The 15,097-nt window shown below is 34.7% G+C and overlaps 2 protein-coding genes across 3 annotated transcripts; both read left to right on the top strand.

Moving 5' to 3' along the window:
• The first annotated feature begins 1 nt into the window (after window position 1).
• Window positions 2-10,280, top strand: LOC114725132 (AT-rich interactive domain-containing protein 2-like). 2 transcript variants are annotated; one of them, XM_028911603.1, is made up of 4 exons: window positions 2-152; window positions 5,181-5,443; window positions 5,566-6,599; window positions 8,903-10,280. In XM_028911603.1, exons 3-4 carry the CDS (start codon window positions 5,637-5,639, stop codon window positions 9,782-9,784), a joined length of 1,845 nt encoding a protein of 614 aa, XP_028767436.1. In that variant the 5' UTR covers window positions 2-152; window positions 5,181-5,443; window positions 5,566-5,636; the 3' UTR covers window positions 9,785-10,280. The 2 variants fall into 2 exon arrangements, with proteins under 2 accessions (XP_028767436.1, XP_028767435.1); XM_028911602.1 differs by having other exon boundaries at window positions 5,580-6,599.
• A 1,500-nt stretch (window positions 10,281-11,780) lies between these two features.
• LOC114725114 (ubiquitin-conjugating enzyme E2-23 kDa) lies at window positions 11,781-15,011 on the top strand. Its single transcript, XM_028911574.1, has 6 exons — window positions 11,781-11,960; window positions 12,066-12,145; window positions 12,700-12,814; window positions 12,951-13,003; window positions 13,120-13,248; window positions 14,640-15,011. The coding sequence occupies exons 1-6, from the start codon at window positions 11,917-11,919 to the stop codon at window positions 14,768-14,770; spliced, it is 552 nt and encodes a 183-aa protein (XP_028767407.1). The 5' UTR covers window positions 11,781-11,916; the 3' UTR covers window positions 14,771-15,011.
• The last annotated feature ends 86 nt before the right edge of the window (window positions 15,012-15,097 follow it).

Consider the following 15,097-nt stretch of genomic DNA (forward strand, 5'->3'; position numbering starts at 1 on the left):
TTTTGTATGGTGAAAGTGGGTCTATCCTGTCGCTTCTTCGTCTTGATGGTTGGTGTCCTCGCGACAAGTACTCATAATTCATGTCATATCGATGGATTCGCGATCCTTCTTTGGAGATAATCACCAAGAATTAAGAAGAGCTCACGCCTTTGGTAAGTATAAACGGGAACTTGGGAAAAGATTGAAAAAAAGCTTGTCTATTTCTATTTCCTTCTTTATTTTTTTTCCTTCTTTTATTTTTATTCCTATAATATTTTATATCAAGCATGCCCATGAATCAAGATGATGGCTTTTTTTTTTTTTTGGGTGCCAGTTAAAGTGAATTGATCGAGTGAAAAGTAAAAACAAACGAGCGGTTGGGTCCCAGCGAAATAAATGTCGCTTGTGAAAGCTTCTTTTATTGAGATAATCATCATTGACAATTTGTCTCTCGCTTCTAATTACTATTATTTAATATAAATAAATGGTCGGCAAAACAATATTTATATAATATTTATATCAAGCATGCCCATGAATCAAGATGATGGCTTTTTTTTTTTTTTGGGTGCCAGTTAAAGTGAATTGATCGAGTGAAAAGTAAAAACAAACGAGCGGTTGGGTCTCAGCGAAATAATGTCGCTTGTGAAAGCTTCTTTTTATTGAGATAATCATCATTGACAATTGTCTCTCGCTTCTAATTACTATTATTTAATATAAATAAATGGTCGGCAAATAAATATTTAATATAAGTACTCATTCGGTTTAAATATAAAATCTATTCTTTAATGTAAATTCACATTTCAAAATGGGTTTTGCATTTAGAATAAGAAGAATATGTGGTGTTAGAAGAAGAAGAATCACCTCAATGGGTGACGTTAGATGATTTTGTTTTATATTGATGTTATATCAGTTAAAAATAAATAATATTTTGACATTATATAGGGAACAGTAAGCCCATGGGCTATTAAGCTGGTTCCCCGAAGTCAACGGTCAAAGTAATAAGTGCAGTTCTTATTTAGAAGTGTTGGAAGGCTCTTTCGAGCCTCCTAGAGTTCAGGATGAAGAATGATAATTTTTCTATTTCTTTAAAGATTGAAAACCATACTTACCTCGCCATAACTATTTTATTGTCAGGGTGAATTGAAATAAATTTAGATTTGGAAAAACTATAACATCCTGAATTTTAGATTTAGAAATACAAGAATTAGGTGGAAATGAGCAGGTTATGAGACTCCTATTGGCAGAAGCTTTAGAGGTTTTGTGAAGGGACATAAGGATTTTTAGGGACTAAATTTTAAAGTGAAAGTTTTCTGGGACTGAGAAAAGATGAAGTTAGAGATTTGGATGAAGTCTCGAGGCCAATGAATGAGAAATGAAAATGAATGTAAGCCAAATGTTATGTTAGAGGTCTCAATGAGGTGAATTATGGAATTAAGCCGAATCAGGAGTAAAATTGAGCAAAATAAACATCCTTCTTTAAACCCCTTATAGTGTGTATTCGGAAGCATTATGATTTAAGTGATTAACAAGCTCGTAGATTGAAATTTACAATTAATTAGTTGGGTTACTCTTTATCATTTCTTACTTCTTCTCTGTGCCTTTTCCTTGGAAAAATCACTTCAAACTCATAACCATAGTTGAACCAATCCTAGTAACACATTACTGGGGGATTTTCTCTTGCCAGGCTTTGCTTGAACTAGTGTTTCATTTAAATTATTGTCAAAATCTTTACCAGAACCTAAGCGATAGAACCCAGTTTGGTCGAACAGTTCCTTTAAGTTGCTCAATCATAAAATTTAATCAATTTTAATATAAAACCGCTTGATTTTTGTTCTTTCAAAATTGTAAATATTATTCTAACATTAATTTCATCTTCCTCTTAACTTAAGAATTTCATGCAGCATATTTTTTTTTAGGGTTTCAAGCTTCAAAAAACTATTAAAACCTATAACCATACTCAATAACAACAAGGATAATAGAAAATACATCAATAATCATAAACATATCTTGTTTTGGAGCCTGATTTTGTATGGGATTTGGAGTTCTCTCTTCTTTCTTCTTCCTTTTCTTCACAGCCTCTCTTTCTTTTTCCTTCAAGTTGGTTGAAACTTGGCCAAATGGGAGGTGAGGGGGAATTTAAAAACACCAACATGAAATCCTAGCTATTGATCAAGAAATTGTAAGATCTAATTTTGGCCATCCATTTTGCTCTGTCTTGTGATAACATGTGCTCTCATGACATCATGCTTACATCATCTGCTTACATCATCATGCCTTGTGTCTTTTTTTATATCTCGTCTTTCATCCAATTGTACATATAATATCTTTTCCTCCCATCTAACCGTATACATAATTCCTTACATGTCCTTTCATCATTTTGATATTAAAATATAGAAGAAATTAATAGAAAATTTGAGCAAAATGCAGTCCCTAGATATTCTCTACCTATCTTGTCATTCTGTACCATATCAAGTACTTTTTCGGGTCCTGACTTACCCGAGACTATAGGGACACGTTCTGACACTTTTTTCTCATTTTAAATAAGTCTACATATGACATCATCTCAAAGGGAGTATAGAAGAAAATAGTTGGCTCCATTGACAGATTATATAGCCTCACTAAGTCATGCAGAGAGAAATTTTACTGTATTAGGTAGACAGTCCTGTCTAAAACGTATCCGTATTGTGTTCTGATTTTTCTACTGTCTATAAATATCTTTTGATGACTCAGCATGCTGACTCAAAGGCATCATAATTGCATTTGGCGACTTAGCATGCTGACTCAGCACCTCATGACTGCCTTGAGATATTTTCTTTGATTTTGTCTTCTATTTAAGGGACACAAATTATTTAATATTTAACTGGAGCATTTTATTCAATTCAGAGCTTAAAAATTCATCCAACTACACCAAAACTTCATTTTATTTTGGAGAAAATCTATGAGTTTTATCAGGTAGGTTTTTTTTTTAATTTTTCGTAAAATGCCCTTAAATGGCATAACTGAGTTTTAAATATTCTCAAAGTCATTCTGCTAGCCTTCTAGGGGACGAAATTAATTTTATAATTTTTACAGCCTCTTAACTCATGAATTCCTATTTTTACTTGCTTTTCTGAAGCCTCGTATGGTTCAAACAATTAAATCTAGCTTTATACCTCAAAATGAGTTATAATATTTAAAATTCTTTTAAAGTTAATTCAAGGGTACTTTATCATTTTTCTTCATATACAGGCCTTGGCATGCTATTTTTCATTTTTTAGGAATTTTTGTGAAATTTTCAGACATAATTTTCATTTGTCCTTTCCAACCCAAAACTTACAAAATTATGATTTTGCTCCTAGTTTGGCTTAATTTCATAATTCACGCATCTAAATAACCTTTAACCTACATCCTATTCCTTCAAAAAAAAAAAACCTACATTCCTCTCTGTTTCTTATTCATGGGTCTGAGACTTCATCTGAGTCTCTAACTTCTTTTTTTCTCAATCTCAAAAAACTTTCGCTTTATAATTTAGTCATTAGGAATCTTTGTCCTTTTAGGAAAACTTCTAAAACTTTTGCCAAAAAAGGTTTACTGGTCTGTTCATTTTATGCTAATTTTTGTATTTCTAGGTTTAAAATTTAGAATGTTATAAAAACTCACTTTACTAATTGTTTCACAAAGGTGCGTTAGTCCTATATTTTAAATTTTGTTCAAATATTTTTTAGAATTTTGGACTAAAAAAAAAGACTTTAGATGGTTTGTTCATTTTATACTAATTCTTGTATTTCTAGGTTTAGAATTCTCAGACCATGTTTCATCAAATGCTGTTTCACTGTTCTCTCTATTTTTTTTTTCAAATATTTTTTAGAATTTTGGACTAAAAAATAACAGACTCAATCATAGATATTTTTACCAAGAACTAACATACAAATTTAGATTCTCTAGCACCATCAAATTACCTTGCTGTTTCACCCATGTTCTCTCTATCTTTTTTCTTTTAAACATATCTAGGGTTATACTTGAATATTACTGGGTCTAATTAGTAGTACTAATAACTCTTCAAAATAGGTTTTGTTCACAAAAATTGAACTAGTACTACTGTCTGTTGGACGTTCTTTTTTTGATTTGAAGATATTTATAGTTTCATACAGTTTATGGAAGTCAAAATTAATAGTTATTAGAAAATTGATAGAACAAAAATATACTCCTACAATGTTACCGAAGAGTTCGGTTTGATTCTTAGTGCAAGATTATATATAATTTTATTTATCACGCTAATTATTTTTTAAAAGTATTTCTATTTAATGCGCTCTTTTTTAAAAAATTAAGCGAACAGTGAATACCGATCAATAGTCTAATAAATGAGAAGATTTTTTTTTAAAAAAATCATATATTACTCATTCAATCCTCAATATAAGATCCATTTAATTAATTTAATTAGATTAAGGAAGTTAGGTAAGTTAGTTAATTATAAGAAATGTGACACGTTTGTCTAAAATACCATAATCATCTTTCTTAATACCCACTCTTCCTCTCCTACTTGATTATGGTTGAGGGAGTATCTATAGGGGTAATTTAGAGAAAATTGATAAATATAGAAATGTGTTTTATATTTAGGACCAAAGTCAATTCAACAATTGGGTCTTATATTAAGGACCGGAGGATTATTCTTTTATTTTTGCCAACATCATATATTATTAACACATTATTTAAAAAAAACTTGCTTAACATTTTTTAGATAAAAAAAAATCCTATAATTAGAAGTGAGGGGCTAAAAATAAGTGATAAAGATAAAAAGTAATTTCAATAAAAATACGAAAAATCCAATGCCAACTACATTCTTCATGCGTCCTCATTTTTTTTGATACATTTCATGCGTCCTCATACACAGTCATATACATGTGTGCGTGTGTGTGTATTTTATTTTTAACCAGACGCATATATATATTCTGATTAAAAGAAAAGGCACGCTCATATTTTCCACTGTTTTCACGTAAATAGTGATGTAAAAAAAAAGGTAATATATATCTAATTATTTAATTTTATATAAGGTTTAAGATTAAAAAACTAAAAATATTTTATTTTTTAACTTAAGAGACTAAACTGAAAATTTATCTAAAGTTAACGAATTAAAGGTATTTTTTTATAAAAAAAAAATTCATATGGACATTGGTTTATTTACCGACCTTGGCAATGAATGCCTCTTGCGCATCACAAGCCAGGGGCAAGAGGAGTCCCCAAGGCCAGCGAGGGGGGAAAGGTCCTATATTTGGGGTTTTGTTCGGACAATTCTCTGTTAATCTGCTACTTGTCGAAGCTTTCTTCTTGTTTTCCCTTTTCGTCCTTTTTCTCCTTCTCTGCATTTTCATTGCATTCTTGGCATCTCCCTCGTGATTGGGCCCCCGTTTCCTGATCAATAAACCATGCACTTGGGCTCCAAGTTCGCTGTCTGAGCCGCACCCCTTCGTTCATGATCTGGGACGAGGTAAATCGGCGAACTAGTTAGCCACCTGTGCATCCACTTCACCCCCTTGCGGGTGCCTGTTATTGTTCTCTCTTGGCCACCTTTCAGTCTGTTAGTTCTAACTTGGTTCATTAAATTTTGAGGAATGGAAAAATAGAAGCTTTCTCGATCCCGGCCGTGGGTTGACAAACAAAGAAGTAGGAAACCAAAGCATATGGCACGATGGTCAGGTTTCACAAACGGATCTTCCGAAGATTGTCTTGAAACTGTTGGAGGACATCAGGGTAATGACTGTTGCCTGAACGTTGCTGAGGTTGTTACAGATCACCTTGATGTTGAAGTTAAACTAGAGTGCTTGTTTCATCAACTTCTATCAATTTGTATAAAGGAGAAGAATTCTGGAGGCACTATTCGTCCTGTACCTGTAATGCTTGGTGATGGTCAATCGTTGGATTTATACAAACTGTTCTTGTCTGTGAAGGAAAGAGGTGGGTATGCTTCGGTGTCGGAGAAAGGATTGTGGGGTTTTGTGACTAAGGAATTGGGTTTGAATCCTAAACTTTTGGCTTCGGTGAAATTAGTATATAACAAGTATTTGAATGAGTTTGAAAGATGGCTCAGCAAAACTCGTGGAGGAAATAATTTCAAAAGTGGAAATTGTGGGTGTAATATGGATTTTAAGTTTGAGCCGCCAGAGCTAGTAAATGAGTTTAGAGATTTATTATGTGGCAACGCCAAGTTGAAGGATGATGTATCCTTTCATCTGCAATCAAGTAAAATGAGAAGCAACATTGACTTGATTAATCACCAGAGTGAAACGAATTTGTTGGACAACAAAAATCAACCTCCTATATGCGAGAATCTCCACAGTACGCCTGGTGATGCCGACTTGAAATTTTGTAGAAGTGTTGAGAACGATCCTGTTACCTTGAACTCAGAAGCTCCTGTTAAGGAATTTAATTCTCGCAAGCGCAAACGAGACGCATTATTTTCAATGCTGAGCTGGATCAGAAAAACTGCAAAGCATCCTCTTGATCCTTCAATTGAACTGCTACCAGAGGCATCTAAGTGGAAGGATTATAAAGGACAAGATTTTTGGGTTCAGATGCTTAGAGCAAGAGAGGCACTACAACTGAGGTCTTGTGACAAACTAAGCTGCAGGCAGTCTTCCTTGCAGGTATAACTTCAATTCATATATCAGTTTTATACAGAAAACTTTGCATAAGTTTGTTCGTGTAACTTGAATTCACATTTGACAGGAGCTTCTTCTGCATGTTATGTCTAGGTTCATTACGTCTCCTTGTAAAAAATGAATTAATTTACAGAAGGACAGGGTTAATTCTAAATTAAAAACAAATCATTATCTCTGCCTAGGTAAACAATCTTAATTCATCAGTTTCTTTCCTATATTAATTGTGAGCAAAGATAAATGCATCAAGCTTATTAGCAAATTGAAGTCATCAGAACAGCATTTTGTTGTTTTCCACGTCATGCTTTAGACAACTGGCATTCACTGTTTACTTTCTTCACTTAGTACAGTGGCTTTTAAATATAAAACCCACTTATTTAGCTGCTTCTAATCAACTGGACCTCTAACTTGAACACTCTAAATAGATTGTATTTTTTATGTTAATTAACTATAATAGAAGAAATATCCGTGCGATGAAGTTTTGACTGGAAATTTCGAGCATATAAGGTTTAGGTAAGCGCAATGTGTCTTGTGCCACACATGGCTCCAAACATGTAATTAGTTGTGCTTATATTATATCCAACCCAATCGCTGTAATCTCATTGTTTTTGTTACGTGCATGTGAACTGAGATTTGTAAATGCAAATATGGCTGTCTGTGAAGTTGACTGTTGGCATAGCCATGCTTATTCGCATCTATTGTTGGACTGGAGGATGAGAGGGTAAATTTTAAATGTTGGAAATTATGCTTCTACAAGATAGCGAAAAATTTGGCTAAAATTAAAACTATTAGTCTGATAGTTAATTACCTAGAATAGAGCTTGTGATTTTAAATAAGCTTGTTTGGCAATTGTTAAGACTATTCTATAATCTCCGCCATTGTTTCATATGAAATTGCATTTCTCATGTTTGTCATCATTTGAAGTCTCATTATGCTTGTTTCATAAGATAGTGCTAAAATTAAAAATATTAGTCTGATAGTTAATTACCAAAAGAGAACCTGTGATCTTAAATAAGGATGTTTGGGTAATTTTTAAGACTATTCTATAATCTCTGCCATGATTTTGTATGAAATTGAATTTATTATGTTCTTGATGATTTGAAGTTTTTCCCCTCATTATGCTTGTGATATTATTTTTGGTCATATTGTCACGAGGATACCCTGTTGGTCATCCAAATTGAAATAGCTGCTTTGACAGGAGCCACAGGACAACTCAACTACCTATTTGTTGTGCTTTGGTCAAATAATTTCCTTCCCTCACTGAATTTACAGAGCCCTCAAGCCGCTATTCTATTTTCTCAAATCCTAAATGTAAAGCTTGTAATTTGAAACTTGTATCTCTAGCTAGTCATTATAGGTAACTGAAAACTTGTGCTTCCATGAGAACTGCGTATCAGGAAGGTTTCCATTTTTCATTCCATTTCCTTTGCACATGTAACCACCTCCATACCAAGCGGCCCATAATTACTTAATATTTGGATGGATTTATACTTCTTTCCTTTTTTCCCTTTTATTTATGGCAGAGCTCTTTTACAAATTATCATGTACTGATTAGATGTTTGCTTTAGCTGCAGCCACGTTGTTTTTAACTTGCACAGATTTTAATTTACATAGTAGTTTGTTCTCTTGCTGAAGTTTATGTACTCAGTCTTTATCTGATCCATATGGCATTGCATAATGTTCATATGACCTTACCATAGCTAAGCCTGTAGGTGGCTCCAGGTTACTCTAGATTGCCACATATATGTTAAATGAAATGGTTCTCTTGTCATTTTATCTCGTTCATTATAAGGAATGCTATTGTTTATAAGTCCACGTGACACATGATACATATTTTTGTTTGTAATATGTATATTTACGTATAATATAAAATTTATAGGAAGTTACATCATATGTAAGCCGTGAACAGTCCTGGCTCAAATCAGACTCTATGCTAAGCATGCCCCATAAATTCTCCAAGCATCCTTTAATGTGCTGGGTGGGGGCAAACTTAGATTCAGAAACCAATTTAAGTATTATGTTTTTCAGTCCTAATAAAAGAAAAAACATTTTGTTTGGTGTTTTTTTTTTTGGGTAACATCCTGTTTGGTATTTATGTATGGATGTTAAATCTGTAATGTCCTTGATAATAAATTCCAGAGGGTATCATTAAAATCACTATTCTTTGATGTCATTACATTGAAAAGTGGTTGTACTTTCACTCAAGGAGTCAAGGTGGAAAACATGTTTTTGGGTTGTTTGGAACAAAGAGGCTATAATTCCGAACTTTTTAGAGTTCTCTTTGTTTGCAGAAGCAAAAGATGCATCCTGCCATGTATGAGGATCATGCTGCTGTCAGTCACCATTCTACAGCTAAACTGAGATGGAGCAAAAGGCTGCCTACCTCAGTTAAATCTCAAATATGCTCTTGTTGCAATTCACATTCAGCTACTGAAAACAAGTTACCATGTTCAGTCACCACTGACGCAGACAATGCTTCACAAGAGAAAACAACGGCAGCAGATGGTTTGTTGAATGCAAAGGAAATAGCTAACCCGGCCGCAGATGATGCTGCTGAAAAACAAGTAGCTATAGGTCCTCTTTTTCAAGCTGAAGTGCCAAAATGGAATGGTGTAGTTTCTGAAAGCGATTCTAAATGGCTGGGCACGCAAGTATGGCCATTGAAGGATAGGGAAACACACCCCGTTACTGAGACCTGTATTATTGGGAGAGGAAGACCAGAGACTTGTGGCTGTCTAGTTCAAGGTTCTGTTGAATGTGTTAGATTTCATATTGCTGAGGAGAGGATGAAGCTGAAGCTTGACTTGGGTTCAGCATTTTACCACTGGGGATTTGATAGCATGGGGGAGGAAGTTTCACTTCAATGGACTGCTGAAGAAGAAAAGAAATTCAAAGATATCATGATGTCAAGTCTGCCCTCCCAGGATAGAAGCAAGCCGTTCAAGTATTTTCCAAAGAAGGCATGGAGAAGCTTGGTTAGCTATTACTTCAATGTATTTCTTATTCAACGCAGGACTTATCAGAATCGTGTGACTCCAACTAGTATTGATAGTGATGATGACGAAAATGAATTTGGATCTTTTACCGATGGCTTTGGGATGGAAGCTGTAAAGGGTCCAGGCTCCAAGCTTCTGGAGTGTTCACAGAACAACCGATGCACTGAACTGGAGTGATCAAAATGGAGAGTAAGAATTTGACTGGTGGGTTTGAATCATTTTGAGGAAAAAAGATCCACGGCCACATTTCAAGTAAAAACCTTTCCTTCCATGAGGGGAAGCCATTCACCGCCAAGGAAACTTTGGTACAAACTCACTGTAAAATTCGGATTGAGACTGGCGTGGGAGTCACCCTTCCTAGTGGAAGCAACTGTGCACGTGTTCTCGAATCTTGACTACCCATAAACGCAGAACTTGCAGAAGCTGCTATCGATGTTGATGGTTGAATGGCAGTCAAATCAAGTACTTCGTTGAGGGTGCATCACCAGTATTGTAATTCTGTAAAATACCTTGTTTCATCCCTTTGGCCTGAGACATAGAATGAGATAGAAAAACCTTGGGACAAGAGTCCACAATGGTGGTTGTCAAGTTTAGTTTGTAAGAGTGCATATGGCACGCAATTTTGCAAATTCATCACGTCAAGTTTATGATATCCCAGTTATTCTTCCTCTAAGAACTATGGTTCTGTTTGTGTGGGCTAATTGCGTTTTAAATTTTTAACCTGTAACTCATATTTCTTGTTGGACGCTAGTGGTAACTTGCATTAGCAGCAACATCACTCGTTATGTTTGAATGAGATTTTAGAATCAAGTCTAATGATGGTATATTTGAATGTATATTGTTTAAAATTAAAAAAATCAACGCCAATTTTGCGTAAAACCAATATTTTTAATGCTAAACTACATGAATAATTGTGAGTTAAGATATTCATTAAAAGAAATATTTATATTTAGTGTCTTATAGATAAGAGAATACCTGCTTGATAAAAATTGTGAATCAGGATTAATGGCGTTCTGTAATTATCTATGCTGATGGAGCCAAGCCTTTAAATGCGGAGTAAAACATGGAGTGCAGAACCAATACATATTCTTTGCTTCAACTTTAAGCTTTGGCCACTGTCAATTTCCATACTTGTATTTTAGCATAACACTTGTATCATGTTGCATCCACTTTTTTTTAACATGTCAACTCCAAGTCATCTTGGTGCAAATCACCTGCCACGCTTGGATGACGTCCCAAGTTTGAGCTTGACATTAGCGTATCCATCTGTATACATGTATCTAATTGTATAAAATAAAAAAATTACTTTTTACATAGAATCAGCATTTTCTAGATATTTTACAATCTCTAAGTTCTATATTACTGCACCGCCATTCAAAAAGAATGAAATTTATGTTTCACTGTTGCCGTTTTATCGGTCTTTTCATAGATATAGAAGCATGTCGCATATTTTAAAGGGAAGATTTGATGAGTGAAGCTTTTTTGACTTATAAATTACAGTTTGCATACTGATCTTTTTCTTTTTGTGAGGGTGGGGGAAACTACAGAACAAAATCACTTGTAAAAGAAAAAAGATTCGGTATAACATTAAAAAGCTCCTTTTAATAGAAAACCATTTAATTGACTTCATTCCATAAACTAATTGTCGCTTAACATTATTAGGGCAATTGACCTTGTGGGGACAAAATGAAACCTTTAATACGGTACCATTATCATTATATAATCATGTTAGAGATTTCTATAGTCCCCCCAACCATTTCAGTAACGCGAAGTCTTTATCTTTCTACATAAAATTAATGATGAAAATGATTTTTGCTTCACGTCTTAAAACTTGAAAAAAAGAAAATGGAAAATCTTAGCGGCGTCAGGGATTCGGAGAGTGATGCCCATCATGTATCTTGTCCAGAAGATAATGGACGGAAAGTTGTCTGAAAAATCTGACATTATCATTTCTTTCTTTATTATTTTCAAACTATAATTATAATAATAATGATCATAAATATTCCAGGACGGAACCTCAGTCACCGAAAGTGAAGAAAGTTTTGATCTTTTCGTTAACTCTCAGCGAACTTCACCGTTTACGCATTCTACTGAGTGCGACCGAGTAGCTTCACGTGCAGAAAAAAATTATCTTGGGTTAATATTATAATATATAACTGAGAGAGTTCTAATTCCACTCTTTTGATGTCTGAACCGCTTTGGGGTGGCCTCTTGTTTGTGGAGGAAGCGTTTATCTTCTCCTCCCATCTTTTGTTCTCAGCCTCTCACCCGGACTATACTCCATACTCAAGAAAAGTAAGAAAGAAAATATGTCTTCTCCCAGTAAACGTCGAGAGATGGACTTGATGAAGCTGTAACCTTTCTGAACTGTGCTTCTTGTTATTCTTTTTTTTAATCTTCCATTTAATTAATTTGAAGTTTCTGTTCTGAATTTCTTGGTTGGATTGAATTGAATTAGGATGATGAGCGATTACAAGGTGGAGATGATCAATGATGGCATGCAGGAGTTTTATGTGCATTTTCACGGGCCTAAAGACAGTAAATTTTTTCATCCCTCTGATTTACATTTCTGTTTATTTCCGTCTGATTATTTTTATAGGTATCTTTTCATCGGTTGAGCTCCCCCTTGTGTTCTCTGAGTTCAAATATTTCTTCTCCTGATCAAACGTTGTTTCTTTTTGTATTTCAGTTGTGTAGAGTCTATCAGTTCAATGTGATTTTACTTAAACTTCTTTTTTCTCTTTCAATCTTCTTCTGGCATTCCATCTACCTATACTTTGGATCAGCATACAAGAGCTCATCAACTCTGAACCAGAATACAACCCTGTGGTCTTGATGAGAACCCATCATTTTCCCTTTCTATTTTGATATTCCTGTTGTTCATTGATTTTGACTGCTTGAATCAGCTGAGATACGTGTCTCACCATTTAACTTGCTGAACTTGTACTTAGATGGATGCAGGTTTTATGTTCACCCATTTCCTCCAGTGATGTTTGGTTTCACCAGGATCTATGGCCTTGTCAATTTAAAGGTTATGGTGATTTTTCCTTCCTTGTTTTTTCATTTTTTGTTTTTCTGGGATCGATGTGCAGGTCCTTATCATGAAGGTGTGTGGAAGATTAGAGTAGAGCTGCCCGATGCTTATCCTTATAAATCTCCATCCATTGGTTTTGTCAATAAAATATACCACCCTAATGTTGATGAAATGTGAGCTCAACCTACCAAAGCTTCATTCTTATCCTCTTTCTTCTGTCTTTGTTCATGGCCTCTTGTGAATCTCTCTTGCACGGACATATTGCTTAACGGAGTAACTCACTAGTATTGTTTTCTTTCTAACATTTAGGTCTGGCTCAGTTTGCTTAGATGTTATTAATCAGACCTGGAGTCCCATGTTTGGTAAGCTACACTGCTACACACACTCACTCACTGCACTTAATTAGTTATTGTTTGCTAACTTGTGACAGTACCTCTGGATTTCACCGATGTTTTTTTTTTTTTTTCCTGCTCCCCAGACCTTGTTAATGTATTTGAAGTTTTTCTTCCCCAACTTCTTCTGTACCCCAACCCATCAGATCCGTTGAATGGTGAAGCTGCTGCATTGATGATGCGTGATCGTGCTGCATATGATCAAAAAGTCAAAGGTAGTAAACATTTTGGTTTCCCTGATATAAGCAACAATCTGCCTATATGCTTAGTTAATCTAAATGAACTCATGAACAGAGTTTCTGTGAACCAGTGGCTAACTGAATTGCGGTGATTTTTGTGTCATTTTGAAATCTGAACGCTATCAATTTTTCAAAGAAAAGCCTTAATGAAAAAAACTTAAATGTTGATGACTGTTTGACGTATGCGTTATATGTCAAACGCCTAAACTAACCCTGCCTCCCCTCTGAAAGTTGTTGTCCAGACAAACAACCATCTTCATCGTCTTTAGTTCTCAGAGTCTGTAATTGCACCTTTTGAATTATCAATGGAGAACTTCATTTCTCAGAGTCTGTGCCAGCCTCAAGTTTCTTATCGTAATTGCATTCATTTTTCAAGTAATGACTGAGTGATAATAGTGCGTTTTTCATTTCTATATCAGAAAAATCTTGAGGAGTTCTCAATCAGTGGGTTGCTTCACATGCTTTTAGAGCAGGATGTCTTTTATAAGTGGGTTGAATCGATTTAAAGGGTTTTGCTTGTTATGTGAAGTGTGGAACACCAAAACTCGTTCTGGGTTTGGTTTTTCATTAACGCAAGTCATGTTTAGATTGAGCTATGCTCTTAATGGTTAAGTAGATGGCATAAAACTTACAATTCTTATAGTAATGGTGGTTTGGTTGAATGGAAGGGATTTGGTTTCTTTTAAATGAGGTTGAAGGTTAGAACATTGTGAATTGGAAAAAATCACATTTGGTGAACTATTTAACAATACTTGAAGTTGACCCAGTAGTACTAGATATTAGATATTCCTTCGGTCCTAAATGTATGACTCATTTTCAAGTGTAATTTATACTATAAAATGAGTCTTACATTTAGGACTGGAGGGAGTAATTGTATAAAAATTCACATCTTTTGAGGCCAGGTACTAAGCAACAGTTTGATTTAATATATAAGAACTACAATTATTGTCCATCGGTTATATCCACTCACCAAAAAAAAAAAAAAAAGTCAGTTATATGGATCGCAAAATATCATTGTACTTTATCATCAATAGCAAATTGATATAACAAATTCCTGAATAATTTAGTACAGTAAAATTATCATTAATTACTTAATTGGAGGGTAACGTGAGCGCCAGAAACAATGAATGACAGATACCTGCAGGCTGCAGCGCAAGAACATTGGCCACTTGTTTGCCAGTTATTCAAATTTGTAGCTTCTAGTTTGATGTATCTAATTAGTTTGCTTGAGCTCTTAACCTACTCTTCGCATGGTTTAATGGAGTCAGTGGTGACAATGTACATACATATGTTTCTCTGTTTGTACATCTTGCCACATGTTTCTTTTGGAGACACCGGATGCCAATAGCTATTCTGGAAATTTACAGAATATTGTGAAAAGTATGCCAAGCCGGAAGATGTTGGTGCTACCCAGGACGAAAAGTCTAGTGATGGAGAGCTGAGTGAAGACGATTATGGCTCTAGTGATGAGGGAATTGCAGGGCAACCTGATCCTTGAGTCTTAACGTTGCAATACAACGCGGACCTTATCATCTTTCTTTTCCATGATGATAATTAGGCACATCAATAAATTTCTGATTTGAATGTCCAAGACATTTGCTGTTGTGACTCAAGCTAGTTTTTAGCTTTACTTGTAAATGCAGATGTTCAGACCCGAGCGCTTGTTCTCTCACCAGGATGAAATTATGTGAACACCCTGTTTACCCTTTGTTTGATTCAATGAAAATCCTTAAAGTTAAGATGCTTCTTCTATTTATAGTCGTTTGGAGGGAAATTAACATGAGAAAGATAGAAGATGCTGGTGGCGACTTATATCTGTATAAAG

Source organism: Neltuma alba, unplaced genomic scaffold (assembly GCF_004799145.2).
Source record: "Neltuma alba isolate B1F8T4 unplaced genomic scaffold, ASM479914v2 tig00012228_pilon, whole genome shotgun sequence".
NCBI lineage: Eukaryota > Viridiplantae > Streptophyta > Magnoliopsida > Fabales > Fabaceae > Neltuma > Neltuma alba.